This window comes from Nestor notabilis, unplaced genomic scaffold (assembly GCF_000696875.1).
Source record: "Nestor notabilis isolate BGI_N333 unplaced genomic scaffold, ASM69687v1 scaffold18212, whole genome shotgun sequence".
Classification (NCBI taxonomy): domain Eukaryota; kingdom Metazoa; phylum Chordata; class Aves; order Psittaciformes; family Psittacidae; genus Nestor; species Nestor notabilis.
Window position 1 is genome coordinate 20322 of NW_009919922.1, and position 12823 is coordinate 33144.

At 40.5% G+C, this 12823-nt stretch overlaps 1 protein-coding gene across 1 annotated transcript; it reads right to left on the bottom strand.

Moving 5' to 3' along the window:
• Positions 1-2697: 2697 nt before the first annotated feature.
• On the bottom strand, positions 2698-12561 carry ZNF831 (zinc finger protein 831). The gene is made up of 5 exons (XM_010010459.1): positions 8320-12561; positions 7332-7474; positions 5467-5633; positions 4628-4779; positions 2698-3543 (listed from the first exon to the last, which is right to left on the bottom strand). Exons 1-5 carry the CDS (start codon positions 12559-12561, stop codon positions 2698-2700), a joined length of 5550 nt encoding a protein of 1849 aa, XP_010008761.1.
• Positions 12562-12823: the final 262 nt, after the last annotated feature.

Sequence of the window (12823 nt, forward strand, 5' to 3'; positions counted from 1 at the left end):
TTCCTTTAATTTTCTCTTCCAATAGCTAGCCAGCTCTCGTTATCTCTTCTTGTAAGTTATGTATTCAGGGTATACTTTTGTATTTGTAGGTGATCTCCAGGCTTGTCCCGGTTGGTTCTCACTCCTCGCAGCCCTTGTGGAGGAGTTGGGGTTTGCCAGGCAGATCAGTGAAGTGTCAGTAATTCATAAGATACAATAAGAAAGTTTGAAATAGTAAGAAATTGTTCACATCTGAAGAGGGCAAATCTGAAAACACCCACTTGCTTATAGTCTGAGTAGATGTAGGTGTTGAATGTAGATCTTATCAGAGATCAGCATTGCTTATTAATTTGCTTCCTTCAACAGAAGGTGGGAAAAGTTGATGAGATGCATTCGTGTGCAAAGAATTTCAGGTCTGCTTGTAGCAAAGCAGCGATGCATCAGGACGGCTGCTGACTTTGAAGGATAAACAGTTTTTACTCTGTGCCTGGTGCCCTCATGTGGCTGACACTTTGGCTGTGTAAAAGGTAGTGAATGATTTCCCTGTGTAGCCTCGTATGGTCCTCTGTGAGTACAGCATCTGTTGGAAAGCCAAAATATGCTGTCTGTCATGTGGCCAGTGTGATCTGGATACGCAAACCCCAGGAGTTCCCTGACTTAAACCAAGACACCTGCAGAGGTTTGAAGTAGACTAAGAAATTTAGCATAATTGCTACTAAAAATCATTAAACGTTAATATGCTTGAACTGTAGTACTAGTGCAGGTACTAAGATCTTCATGTTTCATTCTTATTAAGGTAAAATAATTTAACATTATAAAGATAAAAATCTAATATAAAAGTAGTCTACGGCTGTATCATTCTTTCAGCTGTACCTCAGCCAACAAGTATGTGCTGCGCAGTGCCCAGAGCCCTGCAAGCCACCCCTCCTGGTGCCATTCATGCTCCAGCTCCATGCCCATGCTGGCTGAGCTCTGAACACCAACCTTCTCAGGTCAGGGGCGCTCTTTACTTCACCCCTGCCTCCACGCTGTGGTACGTGAGATAAACAGAGGTTTACAGAAGTCTGCCAGGAAGTGAAGCACAAGAACAGCCTGGGTCACTGTACGTAGTAGTAGCACTATTGTTATAAATCCCCAGCACGTGGCAAATGAGAAGTAAAGCAGAGGAATAAAAATGCAACATTCCTTAAACTTACATTCCTAGGAATTTGCCTTGCAGCTTTGACACCAGCCGTACTTTGGTGTGATGGATGTAATACTGCAGTATTTTTAGGAAGGGAAAAATATCTTTCATGGTTCATCATCTATTCTGAATGAGTAGGGTTTTTCCTAACTTTATATATATATATATAGAATTAGGAATTGGTGTAGTATTTTGATCATTATTTTTTTTGTATCAATAATAAATTAATGAACAGAATTTGAGGCTAACAGTGAAGCTCTGTATGGATGACCTCAAGTCTTGTCATGTTTGTAAGATGTGAAAAGCCAGGAACTGCGTGGGGCTCAGCACTTGTTTCATCTCCATGAGCTGTTCTTTGTGCACAAAGGCATTTATTTTTCTCTTGTAGCATACTAGATTTCTTTGTGAGTATGACCTATATCAGCTTACCTGTGTGTGACTAAAGCAAAAGCAATTCCAAACATCCCACCTAGGTTAATCCATTAAACCCTTTGTATGATTCACTGAGTAAGAATAGTAGAAGTTTAAGCATAGAATTTGACTATAATGTACTAGTGGAAAGGTTTTCATGTTTATCAGTCTCATCAAGCAAGTGAATACACTTGGTCAAATTAAAATATCTAATTATTTATTCACATAGAAACCAGTAAATTTTAGGGTTGGTAGCACAAAACTTTTTGTTAAAAAAAGAAAATGGGCTATGCCATATAACTTCTTCACTCTCAATAAAGTAACATTATCGCAGTTAAGAGTACAATAGAAATGAAACATTCCATGTTATATCAGTCGGAGCACAACGTGATGAATATAATGAGAATATCCTTGTCAGAAATGTTACCACAAGGAACTATCAATAGCTAACAGCCATGTTCTCCAACTAGAAATCAAGAGTACTTGAGTAGATCTTGGCATAAAAGGCACAAAACACAAAGCCAAGCATGCTTGTGTTATTTGTCACGAAGAAGCATTGACATTTGTGCAACGTGGAGAAGGATCGTTGTTTTTCCAGACTCTTCCAGTATCACAGATCTGTAGGGAACAAATGTTTCCCCTAATACCAGTGTGTCAGTCCCAGTACAGATGCCAGCAACTACAAGAAAAGAGAATAGAAGAGGATACACCTATCCCTTCCAGGAGATTTTAGCTTGTGTATTGAGAAAGCTGCTGCTATTGTACTGTTAGTACTAAGTAAATCACTGCAGGCTCTCAGAAACACAACCTCTGGCAGTGAGCACTTGTGGGGATTGTGTAAGACTGCTAAGAATGTAACAATGCTGGAAACCTTTCATAAACACAGGTTTACCACTTGCATTTAAATGTGTGGTGCCAGCTCCCTCTTTGCTTCAAATAAACCTTTTTAAAAGGTTTGAGTCCTTGAAAGAAAAGACTCTTCAGAAGAGAATGCTGCCTATGCAGAGGAATGGCTTTTCTGATTTTAAGGTGCTTCAGAAATACAGATTAAACACCCGTGGTATTTGCTTTTGTAACGGGCCATCCTACATCCTGCTAACATCATCTTGTCAGCAGCCTATCTGCTATATCTCTATAACAAGCCTGTCCTCATCATCACTGCTAGTGTCATCATACTCAATTCTGGTTTGCTTCCTCATCATCTCTAAACCTCTCTTTTTGTATGTCCTAGAAGGTGTTGCTGCGCATGTCTTGAACTCAGGGGACCTGAGAGTAACCGGGGGCTTTTTAAAGGCAGTAGCAGCAGTGTCATGTGGCCTTCCACCACTGCCTGGCTGCAGCCGGGTTCCGTTCTTGGCTGCGCTCCCGGGAAGGTTAAGGATTCTTTGAGAAAAGTTTGCCTTCTCTGGGTGTTCTGTACCAGGTAATTCAGCCCTCGAGGCCGCCTCAGGAAGGGACTCTGCTTTTGATCTGAAGAAACTTGAACATCCAGGCTTGGAGCTGGGAGTTGAGTTTTCTTTTGGAGATGGACATGTGTTCTCTTCAGCTGGAGGTTTCTTCCTTCCCGAGGCCTGGGTCAGCGGGTCTAACGTACCAAATCTTTGACTCTCTGACTCTCCATGTAGTATGTTTTCTTGGCTGGCTTCTAGGTGTAAGGAAAGAGGACCAGGAGTCTCTGAGTTTGTGCTGTCACCTGTGCCTGTATTTGTAAAATCAGAAGTGCAAGACCAAAAAGAAGGTGCCATTGAGTCACCCTGAACATCTGGCTGTGACTCCCCTGGGACTGGTCGCTGAACCACAAGTGGTTGTGTCACTACACAGCAGATTTCCACGTCACTGCTGACCTGCTGCATGGCTGTAGTAACTGTGGACGAAAAGGAATGAGCAGTCACAGATATTTCCAGAGGAGCTGGAATGTTCTGAAAAGAGAAGTTTGTTCTTGTGCGTTCCCTGATTTGCCCAGAAATGTCCTGTAGAAACTGGTGGGGGGGAAAGGAGGAAGAGACAAAATACATTTTAAATTTTCAGTCCAAAGCAATTCCCCCCTTCATGAAAGTGCCATAATTAAGCTGACTGTATCAATAGAACCTCTTCTCTCCCAGTGTCTGTGAGAGGTGTAGTAAAGGATATAGTTTTTCATTATTTTTTTTTCATGGGTAGGTGCCAGATCATGCTAATAATTTAGGGATGATGGGGGTCAGGGCTTTCACCCCACATTCTTAAGTGCTCTCCAGGATGACATTCTGTTCATTAAGGTATTTTAATATACATATTGCAGCGATGTTTGTGCAACGTAGAGGGAAAAGTTTATGATGAATCTGTCAGAAATATTACAGTGTCTGAGGTGGCGAGATGCGTGTAGGAAATAAAATTACTTAGTAAAAAAAGTTTTAAGGATTCGTTTCCTAAATATGATACTGCTTGTGCTACATGAGGAACCAGTGCTCATGGAGTGTAACAGCAGTGTGGCTCATGAGCTTTTGACTTCAAGTGGGGCCAGTAGACACCCAGGGAGGAGTGTAAGTAGGGCAACAACAGGATGCTCCAGGATCTGTGCTGACACTGCACACTGCAGTGTCCTTGCAGCACAGCAGGTGTGTCTCAGGCCCTCTCTGGCTAATGCAGCTGTTGGGAGCATTGAAACCACAGCAGCATTGGCTTCCACACAGGCCTTAAAGACATTCAGTTGGGCACACATTCTTCCATTACAGTCCTCCTCACTTCTCCAGTTCCAAGCTCACTGTCTCTGCCTCAGGATACCCCGTGCTACTTCTGCTGGCAACTCCGACATCAGTGCTAATCAACTCTGACAGCGAGCACAAGAAATATCTTACTCAATTGATGCAAGTTTAATGGTTCTTTTATAAAAGCTAATTCTAACATTATTTTTTATTATATTTTAAACCCCAAAATACCTTTAAGACTTTTTTAAAAAAAATCAGTGATACAAAGTATTCTCAGCTTGAACTTTAAAGCACCCGAATGTGATTCGGGTTTTAATTACCAATATCCTTTTAATAAAAAGTGATATGCAAGATAAGGCACAATACCTACTTTTTTATCCATTTTATCTTTTTGTCTAACATGGTTTAGATTTTCAGTATGGGCAGATATTCCTGAGTTAATCTTTCCTTCTTTTTTCTTTCTGCAAAGCGGCTTGTCTGAGGTGGAACAAGATGTTTCTTTTGGTTGGTGTAAGTAATGTCCTGTTGAAAAGAGGTTGAAGAAACTTTTACTTAGATTTTTATTTCCCCACATGCTAGAACTTGCTAAATTTCTCATCATATCACTGAACTAAATTCTATATTCTGACTATTTTCTGTGAATTTTTATTCTAAGTGTGATATGTTTTCTCATTTCCTTTATATACATTTGATTGGGTTGTTTTTTTTTAATTGGCCATTATTGTCCTGCAAAATAATAGTTGTTTGTATCTGCTATGAATGAATACAAGGAATTGTGTCTGCTTCCAGATGGTTGTGGCATAAACATCATTTGCATTAATACTACTAATTAAATGGGGGGTGGCCACTGAAATGCAGAAAGCAAGTCAACACACCAAACTCAATTCACGCTGCAAACACACAATCTTGTTTCAGAAAATGATAAAGATGCATCTTAAAACTTTTTAGGCTTCTAGTGGAAGGTTATTCTGAGTAATTTCCTTTTAAAATGCCTTCCTAATTGTCAAATAAACATATGTAAGTACGTGTATGAAAATCACTGTGTGTTCAGTTCTCAAAATGTGCAGGATGTTCGTGTTTTTACTTGCAGAACATACTGAAGGACAAAAAGTGGTTTTGCAGTTCCATGTGGTGCACATCAGAGATAGTGCAAACGTTCATGCTCTTAGAAATATATTCAATACGTTAAAAAATATTCAAAATACTTACCTTGTACCTTTGACTGAGAAGATTGGTACTTCTTACACTTAAATTTACAGGGTTGGGATGAACAGCCCTTTCTCAAAGCATCCAATGTTCTATTTGAGAAACAATGCTGCTTGCTTTGTCGGTTCATTTTCAACTGAGCAGATCTGTGTATGTGCCTTCCTCTGTACCTGCATTGCCAATGGCATTTAAAGGGTCAACAATATGTGTGATTTAAAAGCAGCCAGAGTAGAATAATGCCACATCATCAAGTAAGTTTAAGTCTAACAGCAATTTACTACTGTGAAGGAGATGTTTGTTCATGTCAACTCAAAAAAACCCCAGGATTTTAGGCAAGAGACCCACAATTATTTTATTAAATTTTTCCTCAGTAGGTTCAGTAAATCCCAGGCTTGATAACAGAAAAGGATTCAGGAATAATAGATCTTTTTTCCTGTATGTGGGATTTTAAAACAACAAACTTCATGAAGACTTGAATCACACAGGAATCACCCGAGACTGCACAGTTATTGGCTTTTTTACCTTTCACTTGTATGCTACCTATTCATCATCACTAATGAACAACATCAACATTTCACTTCCTTAGAAAACTCACTGAATAACCCAACTCTGCTTTGTTTTCTACTCTAGCTAGATGTTTCAGTAACTTAATGATTGGGGCTAAAGTATATTGCAAGATCCCATTCCTGTATCAGTAGGATCAGTCATTATACACAGACTAGTAAGTAAATCTAAAAAGGGGTGCTTATTCTAGTGTTTGGTGTATTAGAAAAAAATATTGCGTTTCATGATTGAGAGTCTGGCCAGTTAGCTACTAATCGGCATGACCTGACCTTTCAGGGCCCTGTACTTAATTGAGTCTCTGAAGCTATTTGATATAGCCAAATAAATAAATTCTGAGACCAGCAACGAAAAAAAAAAAAAAACAAAAAAAAAACCAGGACAAAAAACCCACCCAAAAACCAAACCAGAAGAAAGCCCCAGAAGAATGTCACTAGACTGGAAAATACAGCTCTGAGTCTCCTATTTTTGTTCTTATGATCGTTCAAAATTGCGGTGCTGTTTGCCAAACTAGACCCAATGATTAAGTTACTGACACTGATTTGTCCTCAAGGGAGTCACTCTGTCTGATTTTGGTCATGCAATAAAATAAGAGGGATGTATGCACACAATATGTGTTTCTTATTGAAGCAATTCATCAAACATGCTGCTGCCCCACACTCTTGAAAGATTAGAGGCTAAATCTTCCACTGATAGGAACTCCCATTAAATATGGAGCTGCTGTGCTGATTGATACAATATGCCTTTGATAGTTATATACTCAAATTCTTCCTGCTTTTTATTTAAACCAAATGATCCTTTAATCTACAGATGGTTTTGTTAGTTTGTATTAGAACTTGATATTTATTCTTCTGCATTCTCTTGTGAATACAAGTTCAGGATACAGATCTCATGAGGACAAAAGGGTCTTGCACACTGCTTTTAGCTGTAACGGGATTAAAACCTGAAGTATTCTGGTTCCCTTCACACAAAAGTAAATGCTGACACTTTTGACACATAAGAACAATTTCTAAAGCACAGTGAGAGCCAACTGACCACTCATCATCTTTCTTTGGTATGTGTCTGTTTCGCTTAGAAAAGTCTGTTCCTGGTAGTAAACAACATGCTGAAATTTTTTATAGTTACCTCTGTGGAACTGCTGCAAGGTGGGGAAATCTCTTTGTGAGAGATTTCCTCCCACCCCCCCTCCCTGCCTCAATTTTGACAAGGTTGAATTTTGGGGATTTTTTTATTTTCTGTGGGCTTTTTATACCCATTTTAGCAAAACTCCCTCTGTATTTAGGGAAGCAGAAAACCACATTCCTTACCATTTTGGGGTGACTTTAATCTTTTTCTGTTTGTGGCTCCTCTTGAGTTTATTTGTTGAGAGTTTTTCCTTTTTACAAACTACTGTTTTCTTCTTTTGGTCTGAAATATTTTTGAAAGCACCACCAGGAGCTGCTGAGCTCAACTGTTGAGAATATTGGAAAAGAAATGAAGTACATGAAACTTCTGAATTCATCAACCAAGAGACTGGAAATCTATGCTCTTTTTAAATAGCACTGAGTAGCATAGTAGTTAAATAGCACAACTCTGAGTTTCTCCTGGAATTTTTGTGTTAGTTTTTTCTAATCACTTTGTCCATCTACTTTTATAAAACAAAATTAAAACAACTCACTGCTTTTGTGGATCTACACAGAATTAGCGTATGTTCTTTCGTATTATTCTTCCTATAGAAAAAAATCAGCTTTGTCTTACAGGGCCGTTCTAGGATCTGTACAGATAAACCAGTCTACCTTCACTTCCTTAAAGTAGAAAAGCTTTCAACCCTTAAACACTTCACAGGGTATTAATGTGATTCAGTTTTGTTGACATTTCAGTGTACCTAAAGAGTGAGAGAGCTAGTCCACAGTCCGTCTTTGACTCCGCACATCTCCAAGTATAACAAAGTCTTGACATTAATGGTCTACTTAAATCCTACTCTAATTCAAATATTCATTTAAAATGAAAACAGTGAAACATATATGCTCTTGCAGAAGAATGTAACATACAAGGGAGAAAATCAAGAAAAGAAATACCCTTTTTGCACTGACAGCATTCCTACTGAAATTCTCGAGTGAAACTTAAATGCACAAAAGCATGGATTTTTTTCATGCATCAAATGAATATGTAACTTATCTTATAAAAACATAAATTGTAAATCCTGTATCAGCAAATGCCTGTCAATGTCCACTTTTGATAATGCTTTTATTTTTCTAAAGGGGGACTCAGGCAATTACACCCTCTTGAGAAATGAAATAGCGTTCTTACCATTACCTCCTGCATCTGTTGTCCTTTAGAAAAGGATGATACCAATGTTTTTAAACTCCTGTTTGTTAAGCCATATGCCACGGTCTTGCTAATATTTTTCATTTTAAAAATAGAAATATCATATTGTGACAGTGTGCATTTGTTGCTAGACTCCTTGTCACAGCTGTGCATGGAGGAGTAAGCAGAGTCTGCGCTCCCCTTCTGCTCCGCAGGCAGAGGGAGGCTTCTTGTTAAACAACACCAAGTTAATCGAGGTTCAGCATTCAGTGATGGGAAGGTGCTCTTTGTGCTTGACACTGTTAAACTTCCAGAGTAGCAAGTCACATTATTGTGGGGTAGTGCTGCGAATTCTTTACAGTGAGTGGTGAGAGTGTGGCAATAAAAAGTGCCAAAAGAATGGCAGAAATAGGAGGGATTGTCTGCTGAGCTGTGAGCTCGCTGCGTAACCTGCAGCGCTGGTGAAATGTCCTTAAGAACACATGGAGTTCCACTCCTGTCCCACTCTGTGGCTGCTGGCTCTGCGCCCTTGCCAGAGGCTGACGGTATTATCAAAGAGTCACTTCCTGAGCAAAGATGATGTAAAACCTTTCTCTCTTCTTTGATGTCAGCTGATATGAAAAAACCACTTGTATACATAGAAGTAAAGCATATTTTCTTCTTTGGGGTTTGTTTAGAGGAAGTAGTTATGCTCACCCACTTCTCTTCTGTTTGCTTTTGGTAATTTGATTTATTTTTGTTATGTTTGTTTTTCCAAGCATCTCTTACAGCACCCTGCTGCCTCAGGTTTTGGTTATAAAAGGTGTTATCTGTTGTGGTTAAGATATTTGTTGTTTCTGAATGGACAGGTGAACAGAACACTGGAGTTTTCCAGTTTGCATGTACGTTCCATCGCAGCTCTCCTCTGCTGGCTTTTTGTCTCACTTCAAATTTTAAAGGGGACCAGAAGACATTGTTAGAATGAGAACTGAGTGATGGGCTGTTGAGAGAGCAGGAGGGGTAGGTTAAGGTGTCTGTCACACATGTGCAAGGCATAATCTTCTGTTCTGATCTAAGCAAAAGTGACAGGTCTGAGGCTCTCTTCTCTTGTGGCAGTTTAAGAATGTATTTTGGAGAAAAGGCATTTTGCTGTGGAGCTGGAGCTGAATGACCAGATTGCAGATGATGATTTTTAGAAGACACATCAACATCATTGTCACTGCAAAGTGGTACTTTTACTCCTGTTTTCAGAAGACATGTTTTGACATCTTTGTCTGTTGCATTGTGCAAAGCAAAGGAGTTGCAATCACTTCCCCTTGATTCAGGCACTAAAAGACCCACAAATGAACTCTTTGAAATACCTGCTGAATGTGAAAGGTTAACATCACTATAATTAACAGCTTTTGTGGGGAGTTTGACTGTTTTAATATACTCCACATTCTCACTATCTCCAGTGGATTCATTAATTCCTGTGCTTAATTTTTGCTCCTCTGCTTTACTGGAGAATGTCACTGGTGCTGTGGGAAGGCACTGAGTGCTACTGCAGGAGACTCTCTCTCCTTCATTTTCTGCATTGTTTTCACTACTGGGACTAGGGGAGGACTTTGAAATAATGTTTTGTGTCTTCTCCACTTCAAATTTCAGCTTTTTTCTTTCTGGTAAATTCTGTGGTTTCCCTGTGGCTTCTGTGTTGTTGCAGAGGACCCACTGGGGCATCAGGGCATGCTGGCCAGTTTCCTTACTCCTGCTATAGTTTCCGTAATTGCTTGAAGTGGTTTTACAATCTGATTCAAACGGACTGGAGTCTTTCCCAGGGCTTGTTTTTTCCCATTTGCTGCTCTGTACTGGTAAGCAGTCATCATTCCTTCTGCTGGTGTCCAGCTGACACTGAGCGTTTTGAAGCTCACAACTGCTTGGAGCTAGTAATGTGCTGCTGCCCGCTGCGTGTCTGTCTGTGTCACTGCCCCTGAGATCTCGGGAAGGTTTGCTCATTACAGCCTGGGCACCAGCACTTACTGAATGTGATGTCTCCATTAGGTAGGTTACACTGTCTGCAGGTTCCTCGGAGGACACATTCTGTAGAATATGATTACCATTAGCAGAGGTTTCTGATTTATCACTGCTTAAACATGTTGTTGCAAGGGAGGAAAGACTGTCACGTACAGAGCTCCTGCCATCGTTTTCCTCAGTAATTTCAGTACTGCTGATTGATTCCTTTGAATCAGGAGTGAAGCTTGTAATACCTGTAATCTTATTCCCCCTTTGTTTTATTTTCTTGGCATTTTGACTGCTTTTCATTTTTTGGTAGATTTTTTTGAACGTTTCATCACCATACATTTGCCATTTTTCTTGAGAGAACATCTTTAACTTCCTTTGATTGTGTTTCTTATTTTTAGCACTGATTACTTCTCCAGCCCCAAGCTTTTTACTCCCTTGCAACTCCTCTGACGGAGGAGGGGGATGATCGACCACATTACTTAATGGCAAGTCATCCACTGCTGTTTGTCTGACTAGAGCTCGGGGATGGCTATTAGGAAAATCCACTGAATTTGCAGCGAGATTGTTGCTAGGCAGCAAACTCACAGGGCCTGTGTTTGCAGACTGCTTAGTAAGAGAAAGCGGTTTTGAGCAACCTGCTTTGTCATGTACCATTCTTGTGCCCTCCACAAATGGCAAAGAGTTGCTTCGTGTAACAGGCACAGTATCTATTGTTGTGGAGAACTGGGTGGGAACTGAATGAAAAAACATTGGCTTGCATTTTTCTAAGGGTGCAAAGGTAGATTTTGCTGAACAAAGGGAAAGATTCTTCTTCCTATTTGCATCGCAAGTTCTGATGTCAAAATGGAAAGAGTCTTTGTATGTATAAGGCATTGGCAGGTCAATGCTTCCCTGTTTAGAAAGGACAGTTTTTCTAGGCCTAACGTTGTCTAACTGGGTATCATCCACCACACTTTTGTTATGAGAAATAAGCTTTAAAATGTGTTCTTCCAGCTTCTTTTTCTCTAGCGACAAGGCTGTAGCTTTCTCAGCTGCATCCAGCTTTGCACTGCTTCCGGACGTGCACCTCGAGCTGCTGAAGGCAGTTTCATTTTCCTGTTCTGTGCTGTGTTCACAGAGACTGTGCAATGGGCTGGATGATGCCATCTGTTGTTCTGTGCTGTCAGAGCGTGACAGATACCCTGAGTCAGTGCTCTCACACTTCTTTAGCTTGCAGTCAAATGGCTTGTAATCCCACTGTTTTTCTGAAGAGGTTGCTTGCTGCCTTTGCAACTGAATATGCTTATTGGCAGGTGGAGTTCTTTGCTCCTCTATCTTCTTTCTCTGGCACTGACCGTTTGGCAAAGCTCCTGGAGATGGTAAACGTTGAGGTTCTCTTTCAGGAACCCCCTGATTACCTTTGGAACTAAAGGACTGATTCATTGTTTCTTTATTTTCTGCAGTGAATGATGTATCACCTGTTGCCAGCAATGGAAGGTCACTAAGAAGTTTCTTAGTGCCCGTTGCAGCACTGGGCTCCCAACTCAGTTGTTTCGTCTGTACCCCTTTGTCTTCACAGGTGTTACTGAGTAGTTTGCTGCCTTCACATGGGGTCCTGCTTTCTGTGGATTTGTCATTCTGCTCCAATGTGCCGCTGTTGTCAGAGTCTGAGGGCAGTCTGGTATTGTTGACATGTGTTTGAGTTCTTCTGTGTTTGTACAAATTGCTTTGAGTTTTAAATGCAATACCGCAAGTGGTGCATGGAAAGGGCCTCTCTCCTGTGTGAGAGCGAATGTGTTTCTCAAGGACACTTGGCTTCAAACAATCTCGTCCACAGTGTTTGCAGATGTATTTCCCAGCTTTTTTTGACTTTCCTGGGCTTCCCATAGATGCATTTACACAAGGATTTGGTGATGATAAAACTGGTAAAGTGCTCACTATGTTCAGTGTTAGAGTTTGCCCAACTTGTTTCTGAAAAACTGACTGAGGCTGATCTGTGCCTTCTGAGGGAAGAAGTGGATTCAGGATTAGAGGTATGCTGCTGCTGTCGAGATTTATACAGCTCCTGCCAGTCACTAACTGACTGCTTGGCTGAAAGCATCCTGCCTGGACGGGTTGGTAGAGTGGTATGGTGAGGGCTTTTAGGTACACGGGTTGGGGCAGTGCTTGTTCCTGTCGAGGAATCGCACTGTCTTGGCTGAGACCTGAAGAACTCTGTGCAGCCTGAAGAGACGAGGTTGAAACTGGTTGATCTGCAAGTGCAGTTGTCAAACCCGGCTGCTTCTGTGCCTCCATCTCAAAGGTTATCTGCCATGTGGTCATGTATCTATTAGGGAGGGGAAACAAAACAAGTAGGAATCTTCAGATAACAAAATAAACACTTTCAACTGCTGGACTGGGAAAGTCAGCCATTGAGAATATCACAGATCTTACATACAGGTGTTATACAGACAAAGTTACATCATTTTCCAGTTAACTTGATTCACCTTTCATTTCTTAGCTAGGAATTAAAGTTTGGTACATAAAGAACATTGAATATTGCACTTAAAACCTACAG